Source organism: Egretta garzetta, unplaced genomic scaffold, assembly GCF_000687185.1.
Source record: "Egretta garzetta isolate BGI_Z169 unplaced genomic scaffold, ASM68718v1 scaffold36, whole genome shotgun sequence".
Taxonomy (NCBI): Eukaryota; Metazoa; Chordata; class Aves; order Pelecaniformes; family Ardeidae; genus Egretta; species Egretta garzetta.
In genome coordinates this window covers 2993-15768 of record NW_009259975.1, presented here as the reverse complement: position 1 = coordinate 15768, position 12776 = coordinate 2993, and the positions used below count along the sequence as shown (strand labels likewise).

Genomic DNA, 12776 nt, shown 5'->3' with positions numbered 1-12776 from the left:
ACAAAACTTCTGCAGCTCTCAGATGTATGTACATACTTGTTTTAGGAACCAGGGAAACCCTGGCTACATGATTTCCTTCGGGGGAATTTAGTGGTTGCATTGCTGTTATACATAAGTTTTCTTCTTCAGTCTTTCTGAATTCAGAATATCCTCAAAGACATAGGGGAACCTTCAAGAGGTTAATTCTTCTCCGGTTGGCATCTGTAGAAACTTGTAAATTAAATTGGTTGAACACCAATTATTAGTCATCATTGCCATAGGACATTGCTTTTTACTGTATGCTGTAAAAACCATGAAATAAACACTTTTCTAATCACTTTTACGACGTTTGTCAAATCGCTCCAGTAAAGCCTTCCATATGCTGCCTGGGATTGTTTGGTGCTTGCTTATGAGAGCCTCGACAGCAGTCCTTGTCTGAAAAGAGAAGAGAAAGTTGCCTTTACAGACCTGCTTATGCAAGGAAGAACAGTATAATCACTGACGTCTTCTCAGAGGTTCAGGGGGTATTGGGAAATTCACACACAAGATCTACTGTAAGAAAAAAATTGTCTTTTATATTAGATAGTTGTCCTAATGACACATTCCTTGGAAAGGAAAGGAATAAAAACATTGATTGCAGTTTGGATAGGCTCAAATTATTGAGATTTATCAAACCTGGTCATTACTAAGTCAAAGTAGCCTTTAACACATGCAAACATTAAGTTTTTGCAATCTCCACCCCTGAAGATTTTCATTAAGAGCAATGGATAAAGCCTGAATAACCTCGTCTGATCTCATAGCTGACCTTGCTGGGACCAGGAATTCAGAGTAGACACCTCTGTCTTGTCCTTCCCAACAGGAATTCTTCCATACTTGAATTCTTCCTTCCCAACAGGAATTCTTCCATAATTTGTATCATAATCAGCACGCACATAATAAGAGAATTTATATCTAAATTCTGTTCATTTTTACTCTGCATGAGATTTCAATCCAAGTTTGTGAAGAGAATGCATAAAATACTCTGTATTTGTACTAGCAATAAGAAAAAAAACCCCTTAGTTTTTTCTCATGTATTTAAACTTGAAATAAGGCTAGCTACATACTCTGGTGATCTACCCCAGAGTGATGGTAGAATATGACTGGGAATATAAGAAAAGAGTGGCCAAACCTTGCCTGACAGATTCATGTCCTGACTCCTTTCCAGGGCAGGATCAGAGGTCAGCCAGGCCACTGCTCATCCCAAACCCCATTTGGGTTTTTTTAATTAGTATGAGCCACAGACAACCTAACTGTACTCCCACTGAAGTGGGTGGTCAGAGGCTTGACTTAATAAAGCAAATCAATGTCGTGGGAAATTTCAATTTTACTTTTGAAATACTGTTCCCCCAAAATCCAAGAATATGGATAACCATGAGAGCAGTCTTAGCACTAATACTGCTTCCAGCCTCCTAAACCTGTTAAGACCAAAATCTATAGCTTGCTGGGACAGTTCCCTTGTAACAGACGAAACCTGACTTCTAGTTTCACTGCTGTGAAGCCCAGAACAATCTGCAGTAGATCCTGAAAAAAAAGAAGAAAAAAAAGAAAAAAAAAAAAGAAAAAAGGAAAAAGAAAACAGAAGAAGAAGAAAAAAAAGAAAAGCTAGCCTTCTTGCATCTTTTTGGGAGCAGCAAGGTGTTTTTTACATCAGTGATTCCTAACAAGTGTTTTGATGTGTGTACTCCTACACCATATCAGATTTTTTTTTTGCATAAATCCTTCCTTTCATCTTCTATGAAAAATTTTTAAAACCGTGTTTTCAGAATAGATTAGTACTTTGAAAAATTCCTAAACCCTGGATCTATAAACGTTTATATGCTTCTGGGCACCACTGATTTCACCAAGCTGTAGGTACTCAAAATATTTATATTTTGTATGCAAATTATTTTTTTTTAACATTTTCCTTTTGACACTGAGGCTGAAGCTCTTGTGGAACTTTGTTTCTAGAGCCGTATGTTACTTAGAGAAGATTCTCAAAGGTACTTGTTATATATGAAATATATTTTCCTGAAAACTGAACTCACAGCAGAGTTTACATCATTTCAGTTATCAAAGTTACCAAAGGCATGGGAGAAACAAAGTCAGCATCCCAAGAAGACAGAGCTCACATGTTCCAAAAAGGATGAGGGCATCCCAATCAACTATTACTATGTCAATACTTTCTTGTAGGTACCCATACATTAAATAATCCTGGAGTTCAACTGCCCATTGCTTTAACAAACTAGTAAAAGTGTATTTGTCTTTATTTAAGCATACAAAAAACTCGTTTCAAGTGCATATATAATAGAGAACAAAGTATGTAGTTCAGTATTGCAAGGAGAGCTAACTTACCTTTTCAACTAATTCCTCTGTAGTTATATTCGGATCGTAAGGGATTGGCTCCCCAATATATGTGCGAAATTTAACTGGCAATCCTCCGTATGGAGGAGTAAACGGCAATCGAGTACTTTCATACAACTGTCTAAAAAATTCTGAAAAAGTTTAAGGGAGGAAAAGGTGAGATTATAGTCACAGAAAACACAATCCAAACTTGAAATCTGATTAATACGGAAGACTTCTTAAGAATGCATGCTTTGGCTGACAGTCAAGAAGAAGTTACAGGATTTAGGTAACTGTCCACCGAAAAAAAGCTCAAGAGACTTAATAGATCACTGAAATGAGACTGCATTCAAGAATCAAATCACACAGCACAAACCAGTTATACACAAGCGATTTCCATATTTGAGATACCTCTGACCCACAGCAAGTGTGTTAGAGAATCCAAAGTAAGCAGAAGTCTGAAAGGCACAATCTAAGAGAAAAGTGAGAGACATTTGAGAGAGAAGTGCAGAAAACATTCCAAATACTTAAAATCCATTTTGAATTTCTTACTTCTTTCTTTAAGCATCCTATATCCTTCCCGGACATTTTGAGTATACATTGGAATGATGGGCTAAGGAATCACAAAAAAACCCAAGAAGGTAGAAATGTTATATCAAGTTTGAATTTATGTTTTAATGCCTGTTAATGTAACTAAGAAATGAACTTGAATACAGAGGATAATTATCAGTCAGTTAGGTAGCAAACAAGGAATCTTGTTATAAAAAACAACAAAATAGAAATCAAATTGTTTCTCAGCTCCCACAAACATTGCTGTTTTAAAGTCAACATCTGAAAGGAAAATGACATTGTATTAGAGGTTTATGCCTTTCATTTTGAACATACATTATAAAAGTTAACTGAGATTCTAAAAAAAAACCAACCTTGCATGTTATATATTTATTGCAGTATTGCTGACTGAAATAAAATGAAGTTTTGCAGTTTCTCTGTCTAAAGCTTACATCATGTGTGGTGAATAGGAAGGTATTCGGTTCAGGAAGTCTTGCAGAAAGGAAGTAGACATTCACGTTTGGCTCATCTCATGAGCTTCTCAAACTAAGGTCTCACTGAAGCAATAATGTTTGGGTAATACCCCACTAGAAAAAACTTCTGCAGATCCCTTGGACAAGTAAGGCAGCTGTATGTCCTCACTGACCTGGACTACATACCTTCTGGAGGGCAGATCCTTAGGCAATTACACTTCATTATTGTAATTAAAAAAAAAGACACTTGAGATACCTGAACTTGAAACAGTCATGTCTTACAGCCCAAGGCAAGATTTCATAATTTGCAGACAAACTAACAGTGATTGTACCCATACATACAATGACTTTTTGCCCCTCTATTGTCCCTTTTCAGTTTTTTTGAAATTGTATTTTGAGCATGTTCTTGGAATTACTTTTCCAAAAGGTAATGAAAGAACACCTTTATGCTGTTAAGAATCACAACCACAGAACAGAAACCACAGGACGAGAAAAAAAAAGCAAGAAAAAAGGCCTAACTAGACTAGCACGCTCAGATCTGCAGTAACCCACAGATTAGATTTGCTGTGCTGGAACTGAGCTGGATCACACCTGGCCAGCTTGAAAATCATGGAATCACAGGACAGTGGCGGTTGGAAGGAACCTCTGGACTACTGGTCAGCCCCCAGCGTGTACTGGTGCATAGGGTTATTCTATTTTTTTTTAAGAATTTTATAAACCATAGTCCCTCTTTATCTTTTACCTAATTAGATTTGAACCACTTTCTTGGCACAGATAAAATGCAGGGATCTTCAGAAATGATGACTCCTCCCCATTAGCCTTCAAAGTCCAGCCACAGGTAGAGGGTATTTTGGAAGCTCAGGCCCCTGGCCTACGTAAATCCACCTGAGACAAATGTATGTCTCAGAAGTTCAGTGAGTCAGAACATTACATTAAATAGTAAAGCTCTCCTTCTCTGCACCCAAGTAAGCAGAGCAGTCAGACAAGATGAAGTCAAAACCAAATGTGGAAATATGCAGGCAATGACTGAGGCTGAAACTACATTCCTTGTTTGGTTTTCTTCAACTTTTTCAGTGGAAGAACTGTTGAACTTCCGTAACATTATAATAAGAATGGGAATATCTATTCATATATAAAGTTATTTTTGTCTTGAAATCCCCATTCAAGTCACCCATGGCAGGTTATGAACCACCATGTTGTCACTTATGAATACTGTAAAGTGTGTGTGGTTCTTTGTTTGATGGCTACACTATACGTAAAATAAATTCAAAGCAAGACACTTCTAGTCCTCTCTTGCCTTCATCTGGGATCCAAATAAGTATTAGCAAAACATATATAAATTGCTGTGAGTCTATGCCCAGTCTTCAGACAACCTACAAGACTGGTCTGGCTGGTATTGAAAAGGATGCAGCAAGAACAAACGGGAGCAATCAAACTCCAAACTTGTCAAAAGATGGAATCCAGTTACTACTAACTTTATATAAGGAATGGTATATAAGATTAATATTGACCCCTCTACTATTAAATGCATATCACTTCTTTTTTTAAGTGTTTAGTTATCTAAGGTGTGTCTGATCACAGCTTTCCAGAGAAATATGAAAAATGCCCAAAATTCAGTGGAGCCTGCAAGCTAATTACAGTGATGCCCACCATACTGAGATTCATTCAGACTTTCTGATCATAAAAAACCCAACCCTGAATGAGTGCAATAATAAGTGATAGAAGAGCCAGCAGCACTTGCAATAAATGTGAGCTCAGGCTAGTAGGTGTCGAAGGAGAAAATATTCTCTCTGCCTCCAGGTAACAGTGCCTGATAGTGCCCGTATTACCAAACATGTTATACAAATGACCACGAGAACCTTTCACGCTGAAAAACCTTACCCTCAATGAACACCCAATACATTAAACAAAAAAAAAAAAAAAACTAAAAAAACCCCACCAACCTGTTAATGGAAGGTGCCAGCAATTTTAGGTACTACTATTCAGCTATTTCCACATGCTTTTAAATTACGGAAGACTGGAAGGATTATGTGGATTACTAGCAAGGATTTTTGTGATGTGCTTTCGTAAGGGTGGCACTCCATGTGAAGGGTGCTCATATTTTTTTAATTCAATTTTTGTTTTAAAGAATATACATATTACATTGTAGAATTACACTGTAAGGTTCCAAGTGAAGTGAAAACATCTGGCAAAAGAATGTTCAAATGTTTGAGGTAGCTGGAAAGACAGATATGAAAACAAAATTGTTAGAAAACACTCCAGTTGTTAAAGTGGCATCTCCTTCTGACTGTTGGAGTCTATTATTAAATTAATAAAGAGGAAAGATTGTAAGGGAATTCAAAATGCCCATATAAATTTGACTGGGTTTACCCTATTTGTATTCTGATACTTTCTTAGTAGCAGTGCTTTATAGGCCCACACAATATATTAAGAATTGTGACTCGTATTTACCAGTCCACACTTTTTTGAGAAAAAGAGTGGGAGAGTGAACAGAAGCACGGAAAACACTAAACAAATTGGATGGGTGTCCTGGTTTCGGCTGGGATAGAGTTAATTTTCTTCTTAATAGCTGGCATAGTGCTGTGTTTTGGTTTTAGTACTAGAAGAATGTTGATAACACCCTGATGGTTTAGTTGTTGCTAAGTAGTGCTTACACCAGTCAAGGACTTTTCAGCTTCTCCTGCTCTGCCAGGGGCACAAGAAGCTGGGAGGGGGCACAGCCAGGACAGCTGACCCCAACTGGCTAAAGGGCTATGCCAGACCATAGGACGTCATGCTCGGGGTGAGTTGGCCAGAGGGAGAGCAATCACTGATGGGGACAGGCTGGGCATCGGTCAGTGGGTGGTGAGCAACTGCACTGTGCATCACTTGTTTTGTATATTCTGTATATTCTATTACTGTTATTATTGTTGTTGTTGTTATTCTTTTCCTCTGCTGTCTTTATCTCAACCCACAGGTTTTACTTTTTTTTTTCCGATTCTCTCCCCCATCCCACTAAGGGAGCAGGGGAGGGAGCGAGCTATTCAGCTGCCTGATGGGTTAAACCACAACAATGGGGTAAGAAAGAGATATAACTGCACAAAAAAATCTGAAAGGGGTGGTAAGAAATTAAAGTTCCATGGAAGAACTCAAGTCTCTGTACAGATTCTCCTATATAAACAGAAAAGGATTACATTTATGTGGAAGGCCAAAGAAGAGCATTGCAGTTGGTGAGATATTCATAAGAAAGTAAAGAAAAATGACGGTTGTGCAATTCATGAGAAAGCAGCAGAAAGCTCATGGCAGAACAGGTGAAGCCTGGATGTGTACCAGTATTGTCAGACACAAGAGCGCTAGGTATGCTAATTAAGACAGAAAACTTGTCTCTAGTGGTGATGATGATGATAAGTGGCAGGAAAAAGACAGGGCTGCTGCTCTTTCAGCTCTATGCCATCCCAAATAATTTTTTTTTCTCAGAGACTGTATCAGAGGAACAGTCTCACGTGTGAAATTATATGGAAGAAATCAGAGCCAGTGGTAGAAGTTTGTATTTCTAGATCATCATCCATATGGAAAATATAACTGAAACTGTGGCCATGTGTACATTAGTGGAGTGCAGACCAACAGAAACGCATCTCTAGGGGATGCTGAAGACCTGACATCAACACAACACATTTCAGTGGTCTGTTTTTATGGAGAACTAATTCTTGTCTGGTAGCATTGACTGAATGCCCATTTGCAATGGGAGAGTATTAGGTCCCACTTCTCATTTAGTTTCAGCCAAAAGGAATGCAGCTCAGGTATTCTAACACATTCCATGATGTGAATGAAAGCACAGTAAGTGAGGCAGATGGAAAAACTGCTTCAAAAGTGCACACATGATTCAAACTCAAGACACTGATGTAGGCGCACCTTGTGTTAGTTAATGCAATCTTTCACAAACATGAAGAAAAGTAAGGGTAAGAACAAAATCCCAGACCCTCCCAGAATACATGAGAAGAAAGAAAGATAAGGATAATAGATTAAAGAGCCGTAAGAAAATGACTGGGTATGTAGAAGTAAGATAAAGATATAAGTCTAGCAGGATGAGAAAAAAGAGTGAAACCTTATGGCAATATGGAGAAGGACCACAATGAAGATTTCTGAAATACAGTCAAGACAAAGAAATCAGATGCCTACACGATGGAACTGTTAAGACGGATGCCTTGCAACAGTCAAGAAAAAGCTATACAGTTTCATAAAACGCTCGCTCCCTACAGATTAATGTGCTTGAGGAAAGTGGTGGGAAAAGGATGAGAAATCTTTACTCCCTAACCTTTTAGTTTGTCTGGAAGATTTTCCACCAAACCCTCCTAAGCTGCGTTTTATAACAAAGCATGTATGCAGTAAGCATTAACTGGGGTTGGTAACATATAATACTCACCACTTTTGCATCTAGAGCAACCTGAGCAAAGCCTTTTCGATTTCCCCACATGAGTTGATAACTTTCGTCACTGAATAGTGCTTCTCTAACTCCACCTGGTGAGATGGACACCAAGTGTCCATTCTTCAGTGCAATGAGACACTCCTCCCTTGTACCTGGCATAATACCCGTCACTTCCAGTAATAATTTAAGTCCTGCAATAAATAAGTAACAAATACATCATATTATAACAGTATATCACAAATACTGCTTGCATGTAGGAACAAGATTAGAGCTAAATGAAAACCCAGTAGCTATATATTTAGACTGTTGTGGTATAACCTAGCAGGCAGCTAAACACCACACAGCCATTTGCCTCCCCAGTGGGATGGGGGAGAGAATCTGGGGTGGGGGGAGTAAAATTCATGGGGTGAGATAAAGACAGTTTAATAGGACAGAAAGGGAAAATAATAATAATGGTAAAAGAATATACAAAATAAGTGATGCACAATGCAATTTCTCACCACCCTGCCTAGCCATAATTTTCTTCTTAATAGCTGGCATAGTGCTGTGTTTTGGTTTTAGTACTAGAAGAATGTTGATAACACCCTGATGGTTTAGTTGTTGCTAAGTAGTGCTTACACCAGTCAAGGACTTTTCAGCTTCTCCTGCTCTGCCAGGGGCACAAGAAGCTGGGAGGGGGCACAGCCAGGACAGCTGACCCCAACTGGCTAAAGGGCTATGCCAGACCATAGGACGTCATGCTCGGGGTGAGTTGGCCAGAGGGAGAGCAATCACTGATGGGGACAGGCTGGGCATCGGTCAGTGGGTGGTGAGCAACTGCACTGTGCATCACTTGTTTTGTATATTCTGTATATTCTATTACTGTTATTATTGTTGTTGTTGTTATTCTTTTCCTCTGCTGTCTTTATCTCAACCCACAGGTTTTACTTTTTTTTTTCCGATTCTCTCCCCCATCCCACTAAGGGAGCAGGGGAGGGAGCGAGCTATTCAGCTGCCTGATGGGTTAAACCACAACAATGGGGTAAGAAAGAGATATAACTGCACAAAAAAATCTGAAAGGGGTGGTAAGAAATTAAAGTTCCATGGAAGAACTCAAGTCTCTGTACAGATTCTCCTATATAAACAGAAAAGGATTACATTTATGTGGAAGGCCAAAGAAGAGCATTGCAGTTGGTGAGATATTCATAAGAAAGTAAAGAAAAATGACGGTTGTGCAATTCATGAGAAAGCAGCAGAAAGCTCATGGCAGAACAGGTGAAGCCTGGATGTGTACCAGTATTGTCAGACACAAGAGCGCTAGGTATGCTAATTAAGACAGAAAACTTGTCTCTAGTGGTGATGATGATGATAAGTGGCAGGAAAAAGACAGGGCTGCTGCTCTTTCAGCTCTATGCCATCCCAAATAATTTTTTTTTCTCAGAGACTGTATCAGAGGAACAGTCTCACGTGTGAAATTATATGGAAGAAATCAGAGCCAGTGGTAGAAGTTTGTATTTCTAGATCATCATCCATATGGAAAATATAACTGAAACTGTGGCCATGTGTACATTAGTGGAGTGCAGACCAACAGAAACGCATCTCTAGGGGATGCTGAAGACCTGACATCAACACAACACATTTCAGTGGTCTGTTTTTATGGAGAACTAATTCTTGTCTGGTAGCATTGACTGAATGCCCATTTGCAATGGGAGAGTATTAGGTCCCACTTCTCATTTAGTTTCAGCCAAAAGGAATGCAGCTCAGGTATTCTAACACATTCCATGATGTGAATGAAAGCACAGTAAGTGAGGCAGATGGAAAAACTGCTTCAAAAGTGCACACATGATTCAAACTCAAGACACTGATGTAGGCGCACCTTGTGTTAGTTAATGCAATCTTTCACAAACATGAAGAAAAGTAAGGGTAAGAACAAAATCCCAGACCCTCCCAGAATACATGAGAAGAAAGAAAGATAAGGATAATACATTAAAGAGCCGTAAGAAAATGACTGGGTATGTAGAAGTAAGATAAAGATATAAGTCTAGCAGGATGAGAAAAAAGAGTGAAACCTTATGGCAATATGGAGAAGGACCACAATGAAGATTTCTGAAATACAGTCAAGACAAAGAAATCAGATGCCTACACGATGGAACTGTTAAGACGGATGCCTTGCAACAGTCAAGAAAAAGCTATACAGTTTCATAAAACGCTCGCTCCCTACAGATTAATGTGCTTGAGGAAAGTGGTGGGAAAAGGATGAGAAATCTTTACTCCCTAACCTTTTAGTTTGTCTGGAAGATTTTCCACCAAACCCTCCTAAGCTGCGTTTTATAACAAAGCATGTATGCAGTAAGCATTAACTGGGGTTGGTAACATATAATACTCACCACTTTTGCATCTAGAGCAACCTGAGCAAAGCCTTTTCGATTTCCCCACATGAGTTGATAACTTTCGTCACTGAATAGTGCTTCTCTAACTCCACCTGGTGAGATGGACACCAAGTGTCCATTCTTCAGTGCAATGAGACACTCCTCCCTTGTACCTGGCATAATACCCGTCACTTCCAGTAATAATTTAAGTCCTGCAATAAATAAGTAACAAATACATCATATTATAACAGTATATCACAAATACTGCTTGCATGTAGGAACAAGATTAGAGCTAAATGAAAACCCAGTAGCTATATATTTAGACTGTTGTGGTATAACCTAGCAGGCAGCTAAACACCACACAGCCATTTGCCTCCCCAGTGGGATGGGGGAGAGAATCCGGGGTGGAGGGAGTAAAATTCATGGGGTGAGATAAAGACAGTTTAATAGGACAGAAAGGGAAAATAATAATAATGGTAAAAGAATATACAAAATAAGTGATGCACAATGCAATTTCTCACCACCCTGCCTAGCCAGTTCCTGAGCAGTTGTCACTGCCCCCCAGCCAACTCTCCCCAGCTTATATACTAAGCATGACATCATATGGTATGGAATATCCCTTTGGCCAGTTGGGGTCAGCTGTCCTGGCTGTGCTACCTCCCAGATTCTCGCTGGCAGGGCATGAGAAGCTGAACTTCCTTGGCTAGGGTAAGCCCTACTTAGCAACAACTAAACCATCAGTGTGTTATCAACATTCTTCTCATCCTAAATCCAAAACACAGCACTATGCCAGCTACTAGGAAGAAAACTAACTCTATCCCAGCCAAAACCAGGAAAATATCCACCCTTTATTCTATACCATCTATGTCTACATCCCAATTAATCGCCACCACTTTTCCTGTCTTTTGAAATATACACACAGATATCATTCCCTTCGTCTATGGGACGTCCTCCAAAATGTTCATTGAGTTCATTTAGGTTATGACTTTGGGCTCCATCTGTTATAACAGTCTTTCAGGGCAGGACAGATGGTGTGTGGTGTTGGGTTGTTGCATGCTGAAGCTAGTTCTGGTTCCATCACTGCTGCACTGTGCTCAGCTTCATCAAAGTTCATTCTTCATTAATCTAGGTGATTCTTACTGTAATACCATTGATAAGGCATATAGCCATCATAAAAGTGATGATATACATAGTATATAGCAATTAACATCATACCATTCAGTTCATTGGCTATTCTCACCCAAAATCAAATCCTCTTGAGGTACACATCAGACTTCCCCATCCTTTCACATCATTCACCAGGTGCATCCAAGGTCCTTGAGCAAAAGCAATCCCACGAATGGGTTTGACTTTGCCCGAGGCAGGAATAACCCAGACTGTCTTCCCCAGCATATTTTTATGTGCACTAAGGGACTTTATTCCCCTCTACAGTACATAAGAGGTTTGATTGGGCAGGGCCAGTTCAGTTGGCTGAGCCCCTTGTGTTGACTAACCAGGTGGCTTTTGCTAAATGTGTATCCCAATGTTTGAATGTCCCACCACCCATTGCTCTCAGTGTAGTCTTTAACAGCCCATTGTATTGTTCCATTTTCCGAGAGGCTGATGCATGCATGATAGGGGATGTGTTATACCCACTCAATGCCATGCTCTATGGCCCATGTGTCTACGAGGTTGTTCTGGAAATGAGTCTTGTTGTCTGACTCAATTCTTTCTGGGGTGCCATGTCGCCATAGGACTTGCTTTTCAGGGCCCAGGACAGTGTTCCAGGCGATGGCATGGGGCACGGGATGTTTCCAGCCATCCAGTGGTTGCTTCCACCATGGTTAGCACGTGGCGCTTGCCTTAGTGGGTTTGTGGGAGTGTGATAAAATCGATCTGCCAGGCCTCCTCATATTTATATTTCAGCCATCATCCTCCATACCAGAGAGATTTTAACCACTTGGCTTGCTTGATCCCAGCGCATGATTCCCATTCATGGATAACCTGTGCAATAGTGTCCATGGGCAAGTCCACCCCTCGATCATGAGCCCATCTATATGTCGCATCTCTTCCTTGATGGCCTGAGGTGTCGTGGGCCCACGACAGAAATAATTCACCCCTACGTTGCCAGTCCAGATCCACCTGAGCCACTTCAATCTTAGTAGCCTGATCCATTGCTGGTTGTTTTGATGTCCTTCAGTGGCCCGGCTCCTGGGTACGTGAGCATCTACGTGATATACTTTCACAGCTAGGTTCTCTACCCAGGCAGAAATATCTTGCCACAATGTGGCTGCCCAGATGGGTTTGTCTCTGCGCTGCCAGTTGCTCTGCTTCCATTACTGCCACCACCCCCACAGGGCATTTGCCACCATCCATGAGTCAGTATAAAGTACTGGCCATTCTTCTTGTTCAGCAATATCTAAAGCCAGCCGGATGCCTTTCACCTCTGCAAACCGACTCAATTCACCTTCTCCTTCAGCAGTTTCTGTGACTTGTTGTATAGGACTCCACACAGCAGCCTTCCACCTCCAGTGCTTTCCCACAAGACAGCAGGACCCAACAGTGAACAGGGCATATTGCTTCTCATTTTCTGGTAGTGGGGCCTCTTCAGCATGCGTCACCTCATCCTCTGGCAATATTCTGAAATCTTTGCCTTCTGGCCAATCCATGATCATTTCCAAGATT

General features: G+C 40.2%; 1 protein-coding gene across 1 annotated transcript; it reads right to left on the bottom strand.

Annotated features, from left to right (window-relative positions):
• Positions 1–309: 309 nt before the first annotated feature.
• Positions 310–12266, bottom strand: LOC104127670 (transmembrane protein 68-like). Its single transcript, XM_035895865.1, has 7 exons — positions 12215–12266; positions 10131–10324; positions 7762–7965; positions 2890–2950; positions 2756–2809; positions 2350–2489; positions 310–414 (listed from the first exon to the last, which is right to left on the bottom strand). Exons 1-7 carry the CDS (start codon positions 12264–12266, stop codon positions 310–312), a joined length of 810 nt encoding a protein of 269 aa, XP_035751758.1.
• Between the last annotated feature and the right edge of the window lie 510 nt (positions 12267–12776).

What these genes read in the sequence shown, in the direction of transcription:
- LOC104127670 (XM_035895865.1), bottom strand. Translation starts at nt 12,266, where the DNA reads ATGGATCAGGCTACTAAGATTGAAGTGGCTCAGGTGGATCTGGACTGG. An exon ending in GGTGGATCTGGACTGGCAAC is followed by an intron (nt 10,325 to 12,214) that starts GTAGGGGTGAAT and finishes TATTTATTGCAG; the next exon opens with GACTTAAATTATTACTGGAA. An exon ending in CAGAGGAATTAGTTGAAAAG is followed by an intron (nt 415 to 2,349) that starts GTAAGTTAGCTC and finishes TTCTCTTTTCAG; the next exon opens with ACAAGGACTGCTGTCGAGGC.